The sequence below is a fragment of the Typopeltis vanoorti genome, chromosome 14, assembly GCF_054136105.1.
Source record: "Typopeltis vanoorti isolate ZY-2024b chromosome 14, IOZ_Tvanoo_1.0, whole genome shotgun sequence".
Classification (NCBI taxonomy): Eukaryota; Metazoa; Arthropoda; class Arachnida; order Uropygi; family Thelyphonidae; genus Typopeltis; species Typopeltis vanoorti.
The window spans coordinates 48,660,529-48,684,821 of NC_143562.1; the positions used below are offsets into that span (position 1 = coordinate 48,660,529).

The 24,293-nt window shown below is 33.3% G+C and overlaps 1 protein-coding gene across 1 annotated transcript; it reads right to left on the reverse strand.

Moving 5' to 3' along the window:
- Nucleotides 1-456: 456 nt before the first annotated feature.
- LOC150099440 (cytochrome P450 4V2-like) lies at nt 457-21,130 on the reverse strand. Its single transcript, XM_090404101.1, has 11 exons — nt 20,842-21,130; nt 18,085-18,191; nt 16,620-16,705; nt 14,481-14,671; nt 12,540-12,609; nt 11,179-11,308; nt 10,382-10,570; nt 8,989-9,159; nt 4,604-4,670; nt 2,959-3,138; nt 457-703 (listed from the first exon to the last, which is right to left on the reverse strand). Exons 1-11 carry the CDS (start codon nt 21,092-21,094, stop codon nt 537-539), a joined length of 1,611 nt encoding a protein of 536 aa, XP_090260227.1. The 5' UTR covers nt 21,095-21,130; the 3' UTR covers nt 457-536.
- Nucleotides 21,131-24,293: the final 3,163 nt, after the last annotated feature.

A 24,293-nucleotide genomic window follows, 5' to 3' on the forward strand; every position in this document is an offset into this window, starting at 1 on the left:
AGATGAGGTTGCAAAACGTATAACACATTACTACTGCGTGCGAGCAAGAAAATATTTCAAAATAAGTCATGTGTTGATACATTTCTAAACATGTGAAGATTTTGAGAAGAAGATAAAGAACAGAAGTCGGTTCGGTAAGTTGAATCTGTGGACAATAAATCGGTGGGGTGGTTAATCGGCGGCTGCTTGTGGTCTTTCAGTTTTGGAAAAGTCATGAAATGACTGTGGCCAATTCAGCAGAACTATTATTGAAACTTATTGTTATTGACGGAACTATTATTGAAACAATTATAAAATACTTGTTGGCCAAACGGATATCATGCTAATGTGCAACTTTGGAACGTTTGTATCTTTCACATACAGATGCCTTTCTGGCTGTCCTCTCTCTATTGACATATCAAGAAGATGACTTCGTAAAGTTTTAGTAAATAATCTCATTTCACATTATGCACAAAATATTCTAAGAGCACTTTTATTGTGATTTATTTCATGTACAAAAACAAAAGGAGTAAGTAACTGCGATAACTATGTTACATTTAACTTTCTTGTCTGAGTGTGAACTGCATACGAAGCTTATTATCTGGTCTTAAAACAATTTCTGCTACATAATGAATCTGATCCAGAGTATCTAAAGAATGAACAGTAAATTTCCTCAAAATGTTACTTATAACCACTTTTATTTCCAGCATAGAATACCTCTGACCTGAAAAAACAATAAAACAAACAAATTATCAATTAATTTAATTTAGATAAAAATCCCCATTTATCTTTTTAACAATGTTGTATTAGTAGTTTAATAATTAAGGAAAATAAAATTGAATCTTACCACACTTTAATCTGTTCAAAGTGATTTGATGAATTAGCCACTGCTAATCTTACTTCAAGGACTGTTTTGCGATCTGCTGACATCCCCTCTAAAAATATCAATTGTTATGCTAATACAAGTATCTGAGGTTTGTAGTCTTTTGTTTTGGTGCTGTCGCCTGTCATTTTCATGATCATCAGTCATTAAAAAATTCACTACTCTTTGTTTTTATTCAATGCACTTATTTTCTTCAAGGATGGAACATTGTCTCTTCATAATTTCCTGTCCTTCACAGCTCTTTCAATTCAGCGACCCTCTTCCTCATTTTTATAAATTTTACAAAACTACGTCATCGACTTCAAACTCTCCGTATTATTCTTTAATGGGACAACAGCAACCTATTAAAGCTTCTATGAGGTTGCCTACAAAGCACATTTTTGTTTGTTTTCTCTCAAAATTAATCTTAAATCTTCATCACTTTTAGTACTGCTCAGTTTAACAGATCAGAGCTCTCTTCTAGACAAACTCGTATTTTCTGTCAAACATTTTTTGACATAAAATATCCATTCTATAGTATATTCAGCTTCCAAAAAACTTCGTATCATTTTTAGCATATTTTCCATGGCTAGGCAGTTGTTCTGTTCTTAATAGCTGAATTGTTGTGTATATCCCAAATTAACCTTGGAATACTGCTGTCATGTGATCTTGCTCACAGACTCTCTTCAGCTACTATCAAATGGAAGATCAGTTTTCCCTATTTCCTATAAATAGCTGCATTTATAGAATAAATGCAATTATAACCGATATACAAAGGTTATTTTATAGCGGTTATAACTTTCGTCTACAGATATTGCGATGTCAGCTGTTCTGTACAACTAACTTCCATTCATCTCTTCCATTTCTGGCAGATTTTACAGAAATTCGTGCAAATTAATTCGTGCGTTCAACCATAAGCAACAAATGCCCCCTTTTTTTTTTGGTAAGTTATATTTAAAATTATCCTGAATAAACTTAAAAAAGCATTGGCTCTTTTCTCCGTCACCCGCTTAGATAAGGTTATGAGATTTCAAATAGCCAGTCAATTCTCATAACTGTCTCCAATCGTGATTAAATAAATGGGATTTTCTTGATATGTATTAAACATCTACTCTGTAAATGTAGAAAGTATTTTACCTTGGGTATTACCTTGGCTATTTTACCTGCACTACCTTCAGGGTCAGCTAGACTTGCGTTACGCGTAGGCGCAAACTTGACTTATTTGTCTGTTTGCTTACTTGGGAAATGGAGTAAAACCAGTTTTAAAATAACTTGGTATCTTTAACATCTACTCTGTAAAGTTGTGTAATTTTGATTAAGTAAAGATTTATTCAGTTAATATTGCTAATGAAGTTATAACTGCTTTAAAATAACCTTTGTATATCGGTTGTAATTTAATTTTTTCTATAAATGCAGTTCCTTATATTTAAGACTACAATTAAGATAATGGCTTATTTTCTTTTACTATAATATGTAAGCAGATTGCTCATAAACAATCTCCACTTAAAGAAGCGCTGCTGTGTCTTTAAGTGGTTAAGATTTCTAAGTATATTTCTCCATTTCTTTTTCTGTATGATATAATGACTCAATAGTTATAATTCTTCACATTATATGGAGAATGATAACCAGTGAGTGAGAATTATAACACCTCCATGATCAGGAATATTTGTTGAAAATTTCTGTTTAGAAGTCGTGATTCCAGTTTTTCGAGTTCTAACTTACTTTTAGAAATTGGCAGGCAGGCCAGATCCACCTTACCCCGTTGACTAATAGTTGAGTAAATAGCTATTAGTTATCAATTATTTTCAATGAATCCGGATGAGAGAACCACTAATACATTATCCATAACACAATTACTGTTTTAAAAAAAAACCTTTCTAGGGTCAGTTTTGCATTTTTGTAGTGTTACCTTTGGGTAGTGAATAATTTGAACCGCATGTCACAATCTTGAAGTTTCTTGTTTAAGTATGTTATGCATCAGGAACGGTTACGTAATGTATTACCATACACGATTAGATCAAGTTCCTTATTATTTAGACGGATACAAACTCGAAAACAATTTACGATTTTTTTGTATTAGTTTAAGAAATAAAATTACATGATATTGTTTGTATTACCAATGCAGTTTCTTGAACCAAAAGAGAAGGGAATGTAACTACAAGGACTGCGTTTATTTCTTTCATCTAGTTGAAACCTCTCCGGATCAAAGACTTCAGCATTTGGAAATACCTCTTCGTTACGATGAAGGACATAAAGAGGGAGGAAAACGGATGTGCCTTCAGGAATTACATAATCATCTGGAATTGTATGAAAATAAATTAATTCCATTTTGTATAAATATAACAACTGAGGGGTAATAAGTGAAATTTATAATTGCAATCATGTCAGCAACCACACACATTTTAATGTATTTTGGAAATAATAGAATCGCATGCAATAAAGAAACATAACCAACTAATTAAGAAATGCAATCAATTAGATCTTAAAGAAATTGCTGAAAACTAGACAAATCCCCATCTGCTGGTATTGTATACAAATTTATTCAAAAAGAAGAAGAATTATGCGCTTTCAAACAGCTGGGTATCAAGATCTACCTTCGTTCCACGTTGGAATATATGCCATTAAATAAAGTGTTTAAATATAGCTTCAGAATAGGCCTAAAAGGTACGTACTATTTCTCACATTCAATCTATATTCATCGTTTGCTGATGACAGTAGGCTTAGTTGCCCTTCATCATCTACTACGCATTCTCCTGCACCAACATTCCAAATGATCCATAAGTTTGCGTTAATTTGTATTCCCAACAATGCATACTACCTATGAAGCTCCTCTCATAGACTCAATACAATCTGTTGCTCATGGATGGTTACTTCTTTATGCCTTTCAAATATATTTTCAGTATCGTTAAATTGATTTTGATGATAAGATGATTTAGCAAGCTTGCACAACTTTAAACTTACTAAACTATCTTCTCACTGTTTCCTTCAGTCTGCCTGTGCTCTTTGAAACAACCATACTCTTCTTCCATCTCTTCAAGAAAACCAAATAAAACAAATCGACATGATATTTAATTTTCCAAAACGCTTATCTCAAACAGATATAAGTTGCTATGAGTGTAGCAACCATTCGTATGCTGAAGAAAGTAGTAATCTTACGTACACAACAAACAGCAGTACTACATTCAGGTAAGTAAAAGATCCTGCAATATTATTTAATTAAATAAAAAAAACACGACCGATTTCCTTATGTATAATGATGGAAACAGTTCCAAACATAGCAAATAAATCATAAGAGCACACAATTTCTGCTATGACATAATCTAGAACTGGAATTGTTGATTCAAGGCCGTAATTGGTTGCGTGATGATTGAACATATTTTCAAGAAAGAAAAATTAAACTGCCATTACTTAACGTAAGTTGCTTTTCTCGGTAAACAGTCCGATCATTAAGATGCCTGTTAATGGGGTTGCAAAACAGAAGTCAGGAAAGACTCAAGGACGGGTAAAAACTCCCCTTGCGCAGTGATTTCAGAAAATCAAGGATGCTTTCATTCTTGTAGTTACATAATGTAATAAATCATAAAAATCTTTTTTTTTCTCGTTTGTTCTGCATGCATATATGCAAGAAAAACTTAGTGTACACGTTAAAGTTATATTTTTCTCCATTAACAAAGAATAAAACAACTATTTAAATTCTGTCTGGAATGACGTTAGTCATAGCATTCATTTCCGATAGTCTAAATACTTTTACAATATACTTACCAACGACAACTTCTTTCGAACAGTGGCGACCAATGATAGGAACGGAAGGATACAATCGGAGGGTCTCCTGTTTAATGCAAACATCAAAGAAAATTAAAACAACTCTTTTATACTCGTAGATATTATTAGAATCATAGCTAGCATGATTTTAATAATATCTACGTGTAATATCTACTATCTAATACCTATCCAATATATGTATCGTTTATGAAAATATCTCGATCGTATTTACAAATCATATTATAATATGATATAGATTGATAAAGTTAAGCTAGTTATTTTGAATGGATAGTCTAATCAAATTTAGCTTTCCTGTTTCTCAGTTACCATTTGAATACTTCGTATACCACCGGAATCATCGTTTTGATGTTCCATATTGGGACATCATTAACAATACAAAGGGTCAATTGTTTTCACTTCAAAAATATTTAATATTTCTTATTGATATGTGTCCTTTAGAATATATGCTTTTTATGAATTATGACTTTTCTATTCTCTCACCAAATATTTATTTTGCTCATGTGAGCCAGTTCAGTTGTATTGTCTTTCAGTTTTCTTTCATTCTATCAAGAAGTTGTTTTGCTAGTTTTAGAAAAAAGGCAATAGTAATCGCTTCAATCTTTTGATACGAGGAAGGAATTGCCATAATTAATGTTAGTAATGAGTCCGTTGGCAACAGTTTTTTTCATCGTATTAATTTTTTTTTTTGGCAGAGCTGCATTTTCCTATCTCTTATCAGGGATATAAGTTATGATGCGTGACACGATAAGTTATGATGAATTCCAGCTGCTGCTGGACACAAACCTTTAAACGACATTAGTTGGCTAAATGATATTAAAAACTAAAAAAAGTGCCTCTCGGGAACCAAGCTAGAAAAAACGGCTTTTGAGCGTTGGTATGCATGCAGTTGCACTGTGTGCCCTTGAGTAGGACAAAACCGTCCACCTTATCTTGTGACTAGTTTTTGATAAGAAAAGACTGTACTAGCATCTAGGGTGTGTAGTGTAAAGAACTAATGAAACGTTAGACTGGGGGAAAAAAGTTTATTAAAAAAAATGTCGTGTGAGTCTTCAGAGTGTAGAATATCTTTTTCCTTATAGACCTAATATGCATCGTATTTTAGCCTGTGAATTTGACTCTTATTTGCATACATTAGAGTGTTTTAGAATCGTTTTCGTGTATGTAGTAGGACTGAGAATGGGGAAGAAAACGTTCAAGTAAAAATAACCATGTTAAGATTACAGAAATTATTTCGGCATTTTGTGAAAAATTTGTGTACACGTCTATTATTGTAATATACATTTATTTATTGATACAAAATTGATTGCTCGTTAGACTCAAAGATAGCAAAGTTCTTCTACGTATTCGTGATTCTTACAATAAGAACCCGTAAAGATGATTTTATCCGTTCACGCATCTACATTAAAGGTACATTAGCCATCAGAATAAATTCCTGATGTATTGTAAACACAGGCTCAACAGCCTTACGCCATAATTTCCCAATATCACCCTTAGATAAGCTAATACACGCTTCTGGGATATTCGACTAGCACAATATGAACGATAACAATGCAATGCGTAACTTCAAAACGTGAATACTTCGGACATAATTGCTACTGTACTAATGTCGAACCGACCAGAAACTTATTACCAATGTTTTTATTTTTATTATCATTAATGATATTCTTCATTTTACTTAATTTGTTTATATATATATGTTCCTCAATTAACATATATTTTGTTACGTTTCCTTAAATACGAATTTAATAATAACCAAAATAAATATAATAAATAACATACCAAAACAAATAATGCAAACACCAATTGGGTACTTCATTTTCACTTTATTATTTTTATTATTAAAACACAGGGTGCTTAAAATTAAAGCATCCCTGTTTGTTTAAGGCCTTGTACAGTTAAGGCGCCACCCAGTGATCCAAATGCTGCGAAACTTTGCAGGATTACATTGTGCATAATATGGAAGCGATATCTGAGAAGAACAAAATTCCAAAATTCACTACTAGGGGCGCTGTTCAATGTGCTGCCCTTCCAGTATGACACAAACTGCACCATTGCACAGTGCGTTCAACAACCAAATGCAACTGGTCGGGATTGATGTTGCTCATATGCTGCTTTATTCTGCCTTTCATCGTTGGCAAGTTATCAGGATGATACAGATAAACCTTGTTTTCAAGAAATTCCCAGAGCCAGAAGTCACAGTGATCGGATCAAGTGAAAGAATGATTACCCTGGAATCCCTGAAATGTTCTCGAAGGACCTTTACGGATCGAATGATGTGTGTGGAAAGGGCAAATCCTGCATGAACAGGACTGAATCCATGCACAGGCGCTGCTGTAGCTGTGGCATAACAAAATTGTCTATCATATCGCGATACCTCTTGGCAGTACCTGGGCAGGTCACAGGACCCGACTGACAAATGTCATGAAAGAATGGTCCAGAGTTTAGTGCAAATTTCGTAACATTTGGATTGGGAGACGATCCACAATGCCTTAAACAGGCACTTTAATTTTGATCACCCTGTGTATATGTCCCTTTGGTATTTATATTGTAAAATAATATGTTGGAATGTAACTCAATATATTCATTGAATATATATAAATATTTATAAGTCTGCTATCCTATGTCCAATAAATTATTATTATTATTATTATTATTATAAGATGAAAGCAACAATAGTGATGCATCACTGGTGAAGAATTACGAATAAAAAGTTTAAAACTCCGTTTCAGTGTATAAGAAGATTCTACGACGAAGTGTGATTACACTGCACCTCCTGTTAAAACTTAAATTTTCTGTATTCTTCTACAATTTCTGAGCTATTACGTCAAACTAGAGAATTTTTCAACCCGTCCTGTAATCAATAAAATGTATTATATTTTTTTTTTAGGTTCTACATTTCCCCAGGAGACCAAAGTATACATCAATGGTGAAAAGATCATGAACTCTCATTCAGTTTTTAAACATGTTATAGAATGAGTTCGTGCAACTGGAAAGGACAACAGAACGTGGAGGAATTCTTAACCTCAAATACGAACTGATGAGCTAAAGGCGAGCTATTCTGTATGACAACAGCCAAAACACGTGAACTGCTTTCTAAAACATTGAATATGATGGCCTTCACTTCATTCAGATTCAGATAGTTACTCTAGAATAATCGTCTGTGGTGTCGATTTTATTAACACGTGAATGCTAATTATATCCAATATCAGCAAATGCACATCTGACCTTCTCCTTCCATAAAATTCGTGTATTTCATTATAAAAGCCACTCACATCGCCTGTTTATATAACACTCACCGGAAGTTAATTCAGTAAACTTTCCACCATAACAATAAATCACTTTTTATATTAATTTTATTTGTCATTATTAGCTTTTTTGTACTTTCTAGGAGATTTCTGAATCAGCTGTGCAAAAGATATAGGATATTTTATGTTATATTTGATTCTCACTAATTTATGAACCAATTAATTCTCGTAGATTTCTTTTGTTAGTGGAGCCTGATAAATAGCAGTTTACCAACCTAGACTCATAATGGTCTTGATTTAATCCCTGGATACTGTTAGCGAATCTTATTTATATACCTTCACTCTTTAACATCCTTTAGAAATTTAATGACCGAATCTAAGAACCAAAATCCAAAACTGGCCTGAACCGAAACTTTATTACAGGTATTGTCAATCTCACTTCTAGCAGTGGAAGCTTCTTTTATATAAACCAGTGCGAATCGATGTTTTATTAGACCTGCTTTATCAGTAGGAATTGTAATTTAAATTTCATATCCAACATAATATCAAATTTCTTATATTCGGTAATTACTTTCAAGTGCGTCTATTTTGAAATTTTAATAATCTAATTCTAGTTTTCTACAAAATCGAATTTATTTATATTTCTACATATTCGGTTATTTTAATCCCCACTTTTCAATCCATTTTACTTTTTTTTTCCTAACCTCGATGAAGAACTAGCCGCCCATAATATTATGATTAATTTATTTACCAATCAATATGTTCACCTCCTAATTTTACAGCCTGCATACATTATCGTTCATAACACTACTGTTTGTTTTCATTTCGTAGACAAGATGTTTATCAGGGGAAGATAAGTGAAATATTATGTCGCACTTAAAGATCTATAGCGTGAAGATTGTTTAAAATTCGTACAATTTGGTCAATTTGTTGAAAGTTTAAAATAGCCGCACATTCAGTGAACATCATAAGCAGGATCATTAATGAGAAGTATCTTAGAGTTAAGTATCTGTTTCAACTTGTTTCTACTACAAAGGCTTACAGGGCAAGTGACAAACTTCTAATAGAGTTGAAAACTAAAATAAGAAAAAAAACAATGAAAAATAAAATAAAATATACTTTAATCACGCATTCCAGATACTTCATTTCTTTTGTATCATCCATTGTTACAAGTCGATCATCTTCCCCAAAAATAAGATCAATTTCTTCATGGATCTTCTTTTGTATGTGTGGATACAGCCCAATAGAATACAAAGCCCAGCACAGGGCTACCGCTGTCGTATCGTGACCCTAGTTGCAACACAAACAAAAATTAGAAAGAAAAGTTTGACTGGAATTACATTAAATATGTCTTAAAGTAACGGATTAACGGATTAACTTAAACGAATGTTGACAATTATTAGGAGTTTACTTTGTAGGTGCTTCATATGTCTAGTTCATATCAGTATCAAGGTAAATTTCTAGGTTATCGAATTGTTTCAAGATGTGTTAAAGTAGTTATTTTATTTTTGTATTTCCCTTACATATTTAGGAGGGCAGAAGTGGAAGTTTTATCTACTTATGTCAACTCGCTGGCTGAGTGGGGTTCTGAATATCATTGAATTTGTCCTATCAGAGTTTCGATGAATGGAGTTTATAGTGAGCCATCTGGTGATTTAGTTGTGGCCATGTTCCTGTTGTTTGGGCAACGTATATGTCGGTATCAATAGATATCATTGATGTTGATTTGCATATTTGAATATCTTGCTGCTGATGATAGGTAGTCAATTGATATCATGCAAATAGTTATTGAAGAGGATAATAATAATTCTGTATTACTGGATAATGTGATACATGTTTGATTACGTGGTAATTTTTAAACTAAGTACACAGAGGCCAACCTATTCCAATGTGTCTTAGCTTTTCTAGAAGTGTTTTCATATTTCAGTTTATCAAATGCTTCACACAGATCAAGGAAATTTATTTTTATTTAAGGATGCATAGATTAGATCTGGAAATCTTCCAAGAGAATTCTGAAAAAAAAAATAGGCAGCAACACTATAATAACAACCATTTGGAATCCAAATAGGGAATTATAGAACAAGGAACTTTTAAACTATTTAGACATATTTTGTAGTGAAGACGGCAGAATAGGCAAAGCTGGTATGTATGTAGGAAATTTCAATAAATAAATATGGAATAAGAATGAAATTATGCATAATACTAGCCTAGCACTACATAAGATATTTTTAAGTAGCTAATTTTATTTTTCGGAGCTAAGAGTCGGGTTAGAAATTAAGCAATTAATCAAAGAGTATAGAGAATATCACACACACACACACACACACACACACACACACACACACACACACACACACACACACACACACACACACACACACACACACACACACACACACACACACACACACACACACACACACACACACACACACACACACACACACACACACACACACACACACACACACACATCATAAAGTGAAGCCAGAGGAATGCACATTTTTTTTACCTCAAACATGAAAGTGTCCACTTCCTCATTGATGTCTTCCTCAGTAAAATTTGTTGGATCAGAGATATGCTGGTGAAGAAGCAGATCTAGAAATGCCAACCTCTTTCTCAAATATACATTATCGCCAGCCTCTTCCTTATCTATAGAGATTGGGTTCTCTATAAATGACTGCTTTCTTTTCTTGATAATCTACGAGAAAAAAAAAGCAGAGAAGTAATTTTTAAAGCGAGTCAATTTACAGGAATTCATTCTTATTTTTATGAGACTCTCTGCCACCAATGTTTATAGACCTGTAGTACGTTGGTGTGATATTAACTGCAATCTTTTGGACGGGAGTTTATAGGCTAAATATTCGGCATTGCAAATGATTTTACAATTTTCAGTGTAAAATTTGATTATTAAAATAGCATTATTATATTAAACTTCCCATATCCCATATGCCCTATAAAACCTTCTGGAGTATTCAGAAGGCTGGGTTACAATGGCAGTTTTTACAATGAATCCTTTCCTAATGAGCATTATCTGACTAAAGAGTTGTTGCTATTATTCAAATTCAGAGGCGATATTAACATTGTTAACAATTAAAAGAAAAATATCATATATCAAAGAATAAACTCTAATCGTCACCGGTTTCATGTGTATCAATGTCTGGGTCACGTTTTTTCTAGCACAGGAAGTCTTTATTTATATATAAGATATCATGTGTGTGTGTGTGTGTGTGTGTGTGTGTGTGTGTGTGCATTCAGAATGCATACATGTTTTGAATGCATATCACTGCAAAGATATTCTGCACTAACCTGCCTACTAAAATTTTTCACTGCATGCAAATCTTTCTTGAACTTCCATCCTGCAGGCCAAAAATAGAAATAGATCAAATCTGTCCATATCCAAGGGCTAATTATCCGACGGAAAATATTTTCTGTTACCCTAAACAATATAAAAAAGAACGGATTACTTATTTAAAAAGCAACACCATTCTTTGTTTGTATGGCATTGCGTTTTAATTATCAAAAGAAACTAACAAAATGTCATTTCGGACGGAGATAGAATAGCATGAAGCAATACTTAAAAAAATATATTTTTTAGATCTAACAAAATCATATTCTGTAAGTTTACTTATCGAAGGAATATTTACTGAAAAAAAAGGAAGAAATAAAATGGATAAATCCATGATGTGCAGGTACTATTCGGGTAAATAGAGAAAATTTATTTCAATGCGAAATAAATTTTGCATTGAAAGTGTTAATCCAGGTCCGCCTCGGAAAAGCGAAGTCGTGCTTTCATAGAGATTTTTTAAACGTTAATTTTTAATGTAAAATGCGTGAAATATTTTTGGTACTCACACTAATATTAACATGTATGTACGAGAAGACAAAGTCCATTAATAAGAGATTCGTTTTCTTCAAGAATAAGGTGATTTTACTTTGATTAGGTTTTATGAGGTTTCCTGGGAGATTCCATTATAGCCTGCTTGGTTATCTTAAACATTTTAGATTTCTATTGAATAGAACCAAAAGCCTGTCTTGATGTGTTACGAAATGGTTAGTCTCTTATGAAACTTAACTCACAAGTCATATGCAGTTTTCATCCATAATCATGAAACTTAAGTGAAAAGTTACCTGGTTTAATCTGATATCAATTCTATCATAAAAGATCCCATAACTACTTATCAATCTAATGTCTGACCTTTGATACCCTCTGACCTATTCATATCTCAGCATAATTTGTCGAAATATAGGTATCCTCCGTGAGTTGAAATACCATTGTTGGCATGGATGCATATTGTATGTCTTTAGGTGGAGCCAAATGAAATCCATAGCCAAGTTTGTAACTACGAGCCTGCTTATTGGGGTAGACTTTCTCGATTATCGATCATTAGGTGTAATCAAGACACTAATGTAAGAAACGTTTAGAATATTTTATGGGTAGGAAGATTTATTCACACGAGACATGAACAGAAGAGTAGAATTATCAGAAATCTTGCACACGTCTTTATGCTTTATAGCTGATTCTTAGACAACAATCACATAACCTTTCAGCAGAAAATATGAATCATACATTTTATATTTTAAAGTATACAGAAACATTGATAATTTTAGCTATTATCATGTTTATTTATTACAACAAGAGTGTACTAAATCAGAATATATTTTCTTACCTATGAAGTGAATTGATGTATTCCTTATTACTTCCAGATTGAGCATTAATATTGATTCCCATAGCAGTCTCTATGCAATAAAAATGACTTCATCAAATTACAAAAAAGAAAAAGAAAAAGAAAAACACATTGGTATCTTAAATTCTTTTAACATATTTCTGCTATACAAACAGGATGATGACATATTACTTTACGCACTGTTATCGGAAAAACCAAAGCTAAATGACTAGAACATAGTGTGGTGTGTAGTAGTAGTAACCCCGCTTCAACGGACAAACAGAACTTCCCGTGTGCAGCAATTGACTGAAACATTTAATGAAGGCTGTTCCCAACTTATTTCTCACGGATCTAATCGCAGAGAATTGAAGAGAATCAGTATTGGCAGTCGCATTCCTGTACAGAAACAACTGATTTCTGTGAAGAACCGAAATGTTCGTCTAGAGTAGTGTCAGGAACACTGTTAGTGGAAACTGGAAGACTGGATAAAATCCATGTGGTACAAACGAGTCAAGGTTCATCTTTTGTACCAACAGTAGTCAGAGAGTTTAGCGCGATCCCCATGAAGCAATAAATCCAACTTACCTTCCAAACAGAACTCAAGGTTCTGGAAGTGGGAAATATTATTGTTGATATTATTGGAAAGTCGAGTGTCCTCCAAGGAATACCTGAACATTATGACCGATCAAGACCATCCTGCAATATTGACTTTTTTTTCAGCAAACACGACAGTGATTTTCACCATCTTCCCTGACCACTACCACAAAACCCGGATCTGAATCCCATTGAAAATGCATGAGAAAATTTAGAAAAAGAGATATGGGAGCAAAGTCCTCTATCGCCAAATCTGAGCTAGTTAAAGAACTGTCTGGTAAACATCTGGTATGTTGTAGACGTAGATGCAATCCAACATCTTGTAAAATCTATGCCAAGCCTCATACGTGCTTAAATTCGTGCTAAAAGAGGTCCAACGCGGTATTAAATAAAAGTTTCTAATTTAGTGATCGGCATGTATAATAATTAAAATCAAATAAATAAGATGGTGGTCGTGGCACCTTTTGGCATATTTTCTTGATGGTTTATGTTGCGCTACAAAGTATTCCACGTACTACAGTTGGAAAGGAGAAGAGGGCATAGAGAATCTTATAAACATTCTCCTGCTTCTTCAGAAGGTATACTATAAGGAAGATTAAGAATGATACTATAAGGAAGATAAGAAGGTAATTTCTGGACGGGATATCTAGAAAGCGAACTACTAGTACATTATTTCATGTCTTACTGTATCATTTTGGATGTTCATCAACAAAAACATAAAAATTATATTATAGTGCTGAAATTCACAGATGATCGATCATATGAGTGTTATCGAAAACGGTCCTAAAAGTACATCTTTAACAAAATGAAATCTCCTTCATCAATAAAAAGCAAGTACCTCTTCTAGTAGTTTGTAATACAATAGTCAAGGTCAGAATAACGTGGCGTCTTCAGTCGCTTCATATTATGCAGTACGATTTATTTTACTTTAATTTTCAGTTGTTACTCTTACTGAGATCTTAGTCATCCATTTCAGAAACTGGGAATTTTATCAAAAAAACAAAAAAACAACAAAAAAAAAACCATGTTCCTAACATACAAGCAATTATCAATTCATGATACTCTTCGCTCTAGTTGGATCGAAGTAAAAAACATGTAATCCATTTTCATCAACTTTCTTAAGTTTTCTTAATACTGAAAAAATGCAAAAGTTTAGATGATGTTTAAAAATAATCAAAATAAATTGTAACATGTAGTTATTTAAGGATTAATTTCATTGTAAGTTGCTTCCTGTATACAACTGAACAACTTTTTTTTTGATTCATTTAAATATTGATGACACAAACACAGTCGACTAACCAAAATATCTTTCTAAATTCACTGATGTTTAAGACAAGCATCGAAACTTACCACAGATGGCATCCAACGTATAAGCATTGATAAGTGGAATGATATCAATCCATTCCTCCTTAGCTGCGTCTTGTAACTTTTCAAACAGAATCGCAGACTGCTCGTTAAATATGTGTATAAAACCTTCAAGTATAGTGAAGTGGAATGCTGGAGTTAACATCCTTCTTCTGCTTTTCCACTTTTTGCCAGAACTGTGAATAAAATACAATTTTTTGCATCAGCTGCAATGGCTCAGAAGAAATTCACATGAAAGAACATATCAATGCGGATGAGAAAATAAAATAAGTTCTAGCTACTAAGGAAAATCATTAAGTAACATGGAATTAACAAAAATGTATTATTTTGGATTTAATAACTATATTTTAATGTTTGAAGTGGAAGATGAGATTAAAGAGATGGCATTTCTATGCCACGGGCTTCCAGCCCGTGGTATAGAAATGCTCAAGATATCACTGAATGGAGGACTTTTTGGGTGGTGGTCTTCGTTCATCAGTGGACAGAAAATTACTCAAGATGATTATGAATATGATTCATATTCATCTTATGTAGCATTCATAAATAATTATGAATGCTACATAAGGGACCACGATATGATGGTAGTTCTATTGACTACCGTACTCTCTTCCCTTCATGCCCAGGAAAATCACTGATAGTCTTGAGCCATCTATCTGTAATGGTTAAGGGTGGGAGTGAGTAGCCTACAGTCATAAAACCGTTAGATAAGGCCTCTCCGAATCTCTTTGGAGAAATAAAAGGTATTAGATGATTTACTACTGATACCTTTTCTTTATAATGGGTCTATAAAAGTTTTTTTTCATAAATAAACAAAGAATAAACAATAATGATCAAGAAAGATCGAAAATAATAACTAGTGAGGGATGAATGTCTAAACTGGAAATGATAATCAGAAGAATTTTACTCCCAAAAATGTGGAAACATCAGTAGATGTATTAAATTGTTTGCATCATAAAAACATACTTGTTTAAAGTTTATTTGTCGATCACTACAGTAATTTTAGATTTTTCAAGCAGAAAATTATACGGCAAAACGCATGTACCGTTAAGGACACAAATGCAAGAGATCCAAATGATACGTAATAAAATACTATTTTAAGAAATCCACTGTCAGCTGAATTACGCAATAAAATATAATTTGTAAAAACAGGAAAAGTGGCTTGAAGGAGTGAATCACCTGTCAAATGATTTATGTAATTTAATAATGATTGTAATGATTATCTTGGTACAAACGGCGGATTGTTTAAGTGATGGTAGCGTATTAAACTGGTTGCAGTCCATGAGCACGCGCGCTCTCAGTTTTATGTTGAATATTCTGTGTTTTATTTTGAATACAGTAAATCACAGTATCTTATTTGCGCATTAATTTATGTCTTATAGTTTTAAAGAAGGATTTCAATGGCGTGTTAATTGGTGATAAGTTTCAGTTTAATTAAAAGAAATTCACGAAGTCCTCAATATGTTATAACATAGTGGTTTTAACATACTTAAAAGTCTCATAAAATACATTATTACTACTACTACGTTTACAAATTAATCTTACCCTCTTACAGATTAATTATAATGCTTTCATGGTAAGCAGTTGATTTGAATACCTTGAATTTCATTCAGGATTAAAGAAATGCATCTGATATCTACTCACTAAAGATGACCTCACGTTAAGGTAGATGGAAAAATGCTTGTTGTTTAGAAGTTCTAAACAACGATATCATGACGAAATAGTTAGTCAACTTTTCCACAGCCTCTGGATCAAGCAATTAATTAGTGAAAACAAGTATTCCGAAAATCTAGATACACGGCTGACCACTTAGCCTACTTCACCCACCATTGGACGCGTGCCATGGAATGGTTCCGAGAAACATGAGCTTTGGCCCTTGATATTTCCATTGCAATTTGATTTTGGCACCCAGGCCTATTGAACAAAAAGGTTCCTTCGGTCAACCTTCCACCCTTTACGGTAGGATATACAGCTTTTTCTCTTCATTCGTTCACTGCGTGTCATGTGGAAGACAACCTCTCTGCGAGCTTTGCAACCAAGGCTGGAGTGTCTCAGGGATTCCTTTTTCACCTAAAAAAATAACCTAGTTTATTCACTTCATAACTTAGTTTGGAAACAAATACTCACCTAGTCAGTAAACCTTCTTTGAGCCATGGCATTAAAAACCTGTATTCTTCTGGTTTATCAATATGATTATTGTTAGCCAGAAAAACCTACGGAAAAAAAAAGAAAAATAGCAGGTCATTCAGATACAAAACATTGTTTATAAATGCATCTATAGTGAGTTAAATAACCGGTATTATTTACTTAAACTTGAGAAGGAAAATGAAGCAATATTGTGAAACTTTCCAAGAGAGTATATATCCGATTTTGTAAAAACGTACGGAAAAATAAAGCATTCGAATTCTGGAGGTTGAAGTAGCCTCTTATTCGTGATTCGCATTTCGAATTTAGTTGGCAACACTCTGCTCTTTTGAAATAATGGTTCACTTTAGGGCTAGGCCCCTAATCTGAGAGGACTTCTGAATAGTTGCAACTGATTGTGAAAAGCATTAACAAAAGATAGTCAATAAAAGTTTTTCAAGTAAGTCACTGGAACGACACCAGCTTGAAAAACCTGGGAAAGGTTTATATTTTTCTAACTTTTAAAGTTTCAAACACAAATATAATTTTCCATTACAAAGCCTGCAAGAAAATTCTGCTCAAAAAGTTATTTTATACCAGTCCAGCTACAAACCTTATTATATTATTTAAAATCAAAAACGAATATTTTATTCCTTTTTTATGTTTTACCCGTAATATTTTAAAATATTTCTAAGTTTTTATACCCTCGCTAAACACATAAATTTACATGCAACAGTCTAAAGAACTTCAGTTTTTCTCTCAGAATATAGATGTGTATTGGTAAACACAGATTCGGCTACAGTCAGCTATTGCCTTCGCGATTAAAGCTTGAATTCTTTTGATGTTTGATGTTTAATTTTTAGTCTAAAACAGTATACTATCGAAACAATAATTGGGCTATAATCTAAATTGCCTGTTCGGTTTTGAATGAGCATGTCACGAAGATATTTCGTACTCACATCACAACTCATTATAACGTTTCTTTAGAAGTCTATAAAGTATCCAAATCACTCTAACAATATAACTGTAAAGATGACTCTATGAACATATATTTGCCAATAATTAGAATAGTCTTTGACAAATTTACGTATATCTTTCTTTGCTGAGTCATGTGACCAAATATTTCTTATTTCTTTGACTGTACAATAGCTGTAACTATCATTCGCTCTCTCACATCAACAAACCCTCTCAAAACACGAGACTAATTTTGGCAGGAAGTGTTTGAATATTTGAATATTGGATCATTCTTAGTACTACTCTCTTCTGTATCCACTACATAGGATAAAATACCTGTTGCTGAGTATCTTTCGCGTGTCTGCCCATTTGCGCTTGGAATCACCCCCCCCCACACACACACAAAATGCCATATTTCAAAAGGGACAGCATACCTTAGTAATATTAATTGCATTTATTATATCGAGTGTAATTATATTAAGAAATTTTATTGTTAGCATTTCGTATCACTTACCTCTGCTAGTTTCCAGTTGGTGATGAGTACCAGGGGAGTCAAGAAAAACCACCCAACAAGCAATTTCGGAAATGATTTGGCTAACTTCATTACTTCTTGAGTTGCTACTGTAGAGGTATTAAATCAAGTTCATGATATCATGTCATATGAAAAATTTAAATATTAACTTAAATGTATATATACACGTATAAATATCAACAGACAGTATTAAAATCGCCATAAAAGTATTCATTACGTAAAAACTTAAATGGGTTTGCTTATTTTGGTATAAAACACACACGTTTTATTCCTATACATAGTTTAATTTTTAAATTTTTTACGTATAGTATTACACCATTGCGATTAGCAACGCCATCTATGAATCTCTACTTTGAATATAACAAAAGACTTTACACTAACTTGACGCACAACAGATAGTGGCATCGCCATTTTGTTTATTTGTACCTTGAGTGCGAGTTGTGTCATGTTGCTAAACTACGCAGTACTAATCGTAAACACTAAACTGGTAGAACGGTTTCGGGAAGGCTCGTCCAATAATTTTCGTCCAATCAAAATCTCGTCCATTCTCACATTTCGTCCATTACTTTTCTCGTCCAGTAGGATATTTCGTCCAATCCTATTTCAATTTGAAAATAATTGGACTAAATGTCCTGAAAGCACCTGGGTTTGAGGTTAGTCGTCCAAGGTTAGGTTAGGTTAGGTTAGGGTCCAATCGGACATTTCGTCCAATCTCAACTCCTAAATTAACCTATGAACAAATGGACGAATTGTCCGACTGGACGAGTTGAGATTGGACGAAATGCCCGACTGGACGAGTGTTCCGTTGGACAAACTTATAAAAGGACAAAAAATCTTGGACCAACTGCCCTCAAACCGGTAGAACTATTATAAAGTTTGGATTATACAGCACATTATAATTTCAGGGACAAAGCAGTCCAATACGACTGAGCTACAGTAGTTCAGTTATCACCAAACTAATTCTGATCTGAGACTATATTAAACGATCCTTATGCATATGTAGTGCAAATGATACTAAATAAGTTTTTATTTTCTGTTTTCATTTCATAATCATAACTTCTTTAGCGTTAGTTATCATTTGAAATGAACATATTTATAAAAAATGGATTATTTATAAGTACCAATCGACTTATAAGGGTTTATAGCTTCCGGCGAAACTTCGAAAAATTAACTGCATAAGTCGATTAAGTACCATATTATATATCATTAATTATTTAGGTCAAATGTCTGTTCCACTACAAAGGCATAAAAAAAGCTTTCCACGTTTAAAGTGATCACTATTTAAAGCAAGACTTGAGGCACTGTGTTTTGAACGGCTTTCATTGATTTATATCTAACGCATTGTGAAATACTTGGTTTTCGTAATTGCAAGTAGAGCAAGGTCACGTTATGATATATTTAAATCTATCCAATTTATTTGATAAAAATACATTGATTTTAATTTTTGCCTTTAATTTCATATATAACATATAATTAATTTATAGATGAGAAAGAAGGAGAAAAAAAACAAGAAAAAACATAATTTCGAGCCATTACAGATGTCCCAGAAGAACCAATGGTTTCACGAGCAATGATTATTTGCTGATATCTAAAAAAAATCTAAAATGAGACTGCGATTTGAAGTCAAGTGATTGTAGGATATCTCTATTCTCGAACTCGTTTGTCTAACCACTTATCCTTGTGATGCACTAAGAAAAATTTAGTTTAAGTTAATTACATTAAATGCATTTAAGAAGCAGAAAAATCTATAAACCGGACACCACATGACACCACAAAAAATGGGTGATCACTGAAAAATCCCGAAATATACTTAACATAACACATTTGGCTAAATAGCACCTTGAAAAAATCATATACATTTGGCTAAATCGCACCATAAAAAATCATACATTTGGCTAAATCGCACCATAAAAAATCATACATTTGGCTAAATTGCACCTTAAAAAATCATACGTTTGACTAAATCGCATCTTGAAAAAAGCTTACATTTAGCTAAATCGTACCTTGAAAAAATCATGCATTTGGCTAAATCGCACCTTAAAAAAACATACATTTGGCTAAATCGCACCTTAAAAAATCATACGTTTGGCTAAATCGCACCATAAAAAATCATACATTTGGCTAAATTGCACCTTAAAAAATCATACGTTTGACTAAATCGCATCTTGAAAAAAGCTTACATTTAGCTAAATCGCACCTTGAAAAAATCATACATTTGGCTAAATCGCACCTTAAAAAAACATACATTTGGCTAAATCGCACCTTAAAAAATCATACGTTTGGCTAAATCGCACTTTGAAAAAAGCTTACATTTAGCTAAATCGCACCTTAAAAAATCATACATTTGGCTAAATCGCACCTTGAAAAAAATCATACGTTTGGCTAAATCGCACCTTGAAGAAAAGCATATATTTGGCTAAATCGCACCTTAAAACAATCATACGTTTGGCTAAATCGCACCTTCAAAACAAATAAAATAAAATAACAGCTTTGACTAAATCGCGCTTCGGAAAAAAAATCACCCATTTGGAGAAATAACAAATTCGAAATTGACACATTGAAATTTCACATAAAATGTGAATATTCACACGTATTTGATTATTTTTATCAAAAGTTGAATAAGTATATTCTATATGCAATAAAGATGTATGAAAAGCCGATATTAATTGTTTTTTTTATGAAGAATGATAAAAGAAATAAACTAAAAGTATCATTAAATAAAACTAGAATAATACTCACACACATGAAAACTGAGTTTTCCGCTTTTCTTGTAGCACTTGTAAATAATGTCCATGTTTCCAATAAAGAAATGTGGGGAGGGTCCGGGGAGAGGTGAAAGTGCGTGATTAAGTTGATAATGAACAAGATATAATAACATTGCCACAAATAAAACAATCACGAAAACTGTGGAATTTACATAATTAGGAAAGTAAATCCTTTCGATGTTCATCCAGATAAATTTATTATCCTCCATGCTGCTGTAGTTTTCCATTGAATGTTAGCTGAATTACTCCATCAATGCATCGCCTACTTACTTGTAAAGCAACCAAACTGGATGCGACTGATTACGTCCACGCAATAGACCAGTAAACGAGAACACATACACGTGATTTAATAATTTCTTTAAATAGCTGTTATTCCACGAAGGATCTTACATAAACATGAGGAATAATGGCGTATTCAGAATTGCGTAACTAAGTCCTGCTTCTTGTTTATTATTCACAGCAAGAGAACGCTTATCTCTAATCTACTGTTCTCACAAAATTACTTTTCTAAGACAGCTAACGATCGTGCTGCCCTCTGTATTACATAATTATAAATGTAAAGAGGAAAAAAATGTGAAAGGGAATTCAAGTTATCGATCTGCTCTTGACTTGATAATAGACTGAATATAAGTACTTTTTTAAATTGTAGAGTCGATCTGTACCTAATCTACAAGTTGCGAGTTCGAAATTCACCGTAGGCATAGATGAATTTCAGACCACTGCTCCCCGTATAGGAGGGAGGGTCGCTTGAAAAAAATACTTACTTCAGCTGTAGAGTAGGGCTTCTAAACTATGAAAAAAATATAAAAAATAATATGAATTATGAAATGATACAAAATAGTTAAATCACCGACGGTATTAATATTATACAGTCACAAGTTTTCATGGGTTGGAGATGCGTGAAAAATAAATAAACACCGATTATACTAATACCACTTTGTAAATTAACATATCGTTATGCTAACGGTCATTAATATATAATAAGAAAATCTTTTATCTTTGAATGCTACATTTCTTATCATTATGATGAAAAGTACAGTTGGTTTGATTTTATTACCGTACTGTCATCACAGCTAAAGATATTGAGTTCCTCGTATTGTTCTCTCTACTTCCTTTTTAGGGTTTGGAAAACCTTGGATTCCAGAAAAGGTTTTCTCACATACCAGGGGCCTCAAACCTACATTAGTGTATATAGGCAACTGGCTGAGAAGAAAGAATGAGCCTGTTTTTATGTTTTTTTTGTTTTTTTTTTTTAATTTAAGGGTGTTGTCCCTACGTAAACAATTTCAGAAAGACTTATAAAGAACATAGGCAGATTCAGTATGAGAAAGACCTTTCCAATATATGCTTGAAACTAGGCGTGAACGGTGTTGACCAACGTTTCTTACGTGAAGGAGCTCGATAATTTATGCAAAATCCTACTCATCACGCAAAAATTGTGCACTAAAATGTACAATAAAAAAAAATTGGTGCATCTTAGTGAATTAACGTCAATGTTAGAGTATTCCAAAGTAGGTAGAAATGGGTTTATATAGAATGAGTGAATTGAGATTTATTTAGAAGTTATACAGAAGTTGTTAGACGTTGCAATGGTTGAGCATAAAATGTGATACACTCATGCTCGGATAGGCAAGAGATGAAAATATGTCCAAGAAGAGATACTGTTTGCGAATTTGGATTTTATCAATGGAGAGAAAAGGATTGAACTTTCTTGCCCAAATGACGTACGAATTTGTTTGGATATCATTGTAGTTGAAGTCTGACTGAGACATATCTGACTGAGAGGATGACTGTTGTCATCCTCACAGTCAGATAATGAAGGAGATTATTGTTTAAGGTATTTCTTATAAAGGACCAGGTATATCGATAATTTTGAACTACACAGTTTGAAAAAAACGTTTCTGTTTAATAAAAAAAGAGCAGTAAGTGATACTGTTATCAGAAGAACTATGGATAGAGTACGATGTTAGTGAAAGGAGGTGATTTATGAATCGGAAAAAGATAGAGTGAGCGGAAGCAAAAGAACAGGAACATGGGTGGCCCAGCATTTGCGAAAATTATGTGAAGAAAGGAATCATCTACCAAAACAGGGCCTGAACCAAAGAGGAACTTGGCCATCCAGTGGCAGAGCTTTGAAGCTAGACTATAAGAGGTACGTCGGTAAGTAGGTCTTCCGTCACTTTTTCATCTGAGACTGGATTACCTGTACTTCAACGGAAAAGGTATAGAAAATTTCACAGCGTCCTTGAGGATTTATTAAAATAAAAGAATACCTTCCGTTCTTTCAAGTAAATAAATGAGAAAAACGTAGGAAAAAAACAAAACAAACAAACAAAAAAAAACATGGATTTTCAAGCCATTACAGATTTCCCAGAAGAACCAATGGATTCACTGACAATGATTATTTGCTAACATCAGCCTAACCTCATGTTCGAGACATGAGTTAGGCTGATCTGTAAATAGCATGCAAAAATACATACAAAAATATTTAATTCATTCTTTCCTTTTCTTGTATGGAAAAATGTACTGATATGCAAAAATGCATATCAAAAGTAGTGTTAACAACTTTTTTTGTATCGGTTTTATTTTGTTTTCATTTTTGTGTGTGTGATTTTGTATCAGTGACAATTTTATTTTTTTGTATCAGTGACAATTTTATTTTTTTGTATCAGCGACGTTCACAATTGTAATCAATATTCTAACTACCTCTACACTATCTAACATCTCTAACTATATACACCAACGCCATCTACCGTTGAACACCAGCACTACTATTTCCATAGACAATCACGAACATCCAGCTCACGGAGGGATTCGAACCCGCAGCCTTTTGGCTGGAGAGCGGATACTCTAACCACCCGACCAACAAGGCCGGCTTATTAACTGGTTATGAAGAAAAAAAATCACAACAGATTATGACTGAAATACGACCTGAATTCATTGAACACAATATGCCGAATAATTTAAATTACCTCAAACATCTGATAACTCAAGCAGTATAAATCCGTCTGCTGTTCTTGAGCTGCTAGTTTTTTTTTTTCCAGTGGAATCTAAGTATGCTCGTAAAATCTTTGTATAAACATGATTTTGTACAAAATCACATAGGAGGTTTTTCCTCTTGAAGAAATTGAACATCTCTGGCTGCTCTGCCCATTTCAGGAACTGTCTCCAACGTACATCGTTGATCCAGAAGTTGGGGACAGTGATAAAAGTTTCATGTGAAAAAGGACGCACGTTTGCGAGAGGCAATCCAAATAGTTGCGCAACAGAAACCCAACTGGTTGTGAAGGTTAACATAAGCAACATGAGTAAGACTGTCGAAGGTTTAAACTTGACTTTCAGAAGTCAAACATACTTCGTTTAAACGGATGAGGAAAAGAATAAATTGAAGGTTTTCGAAGCTCCCGGAAATCTTCTTCCATTACG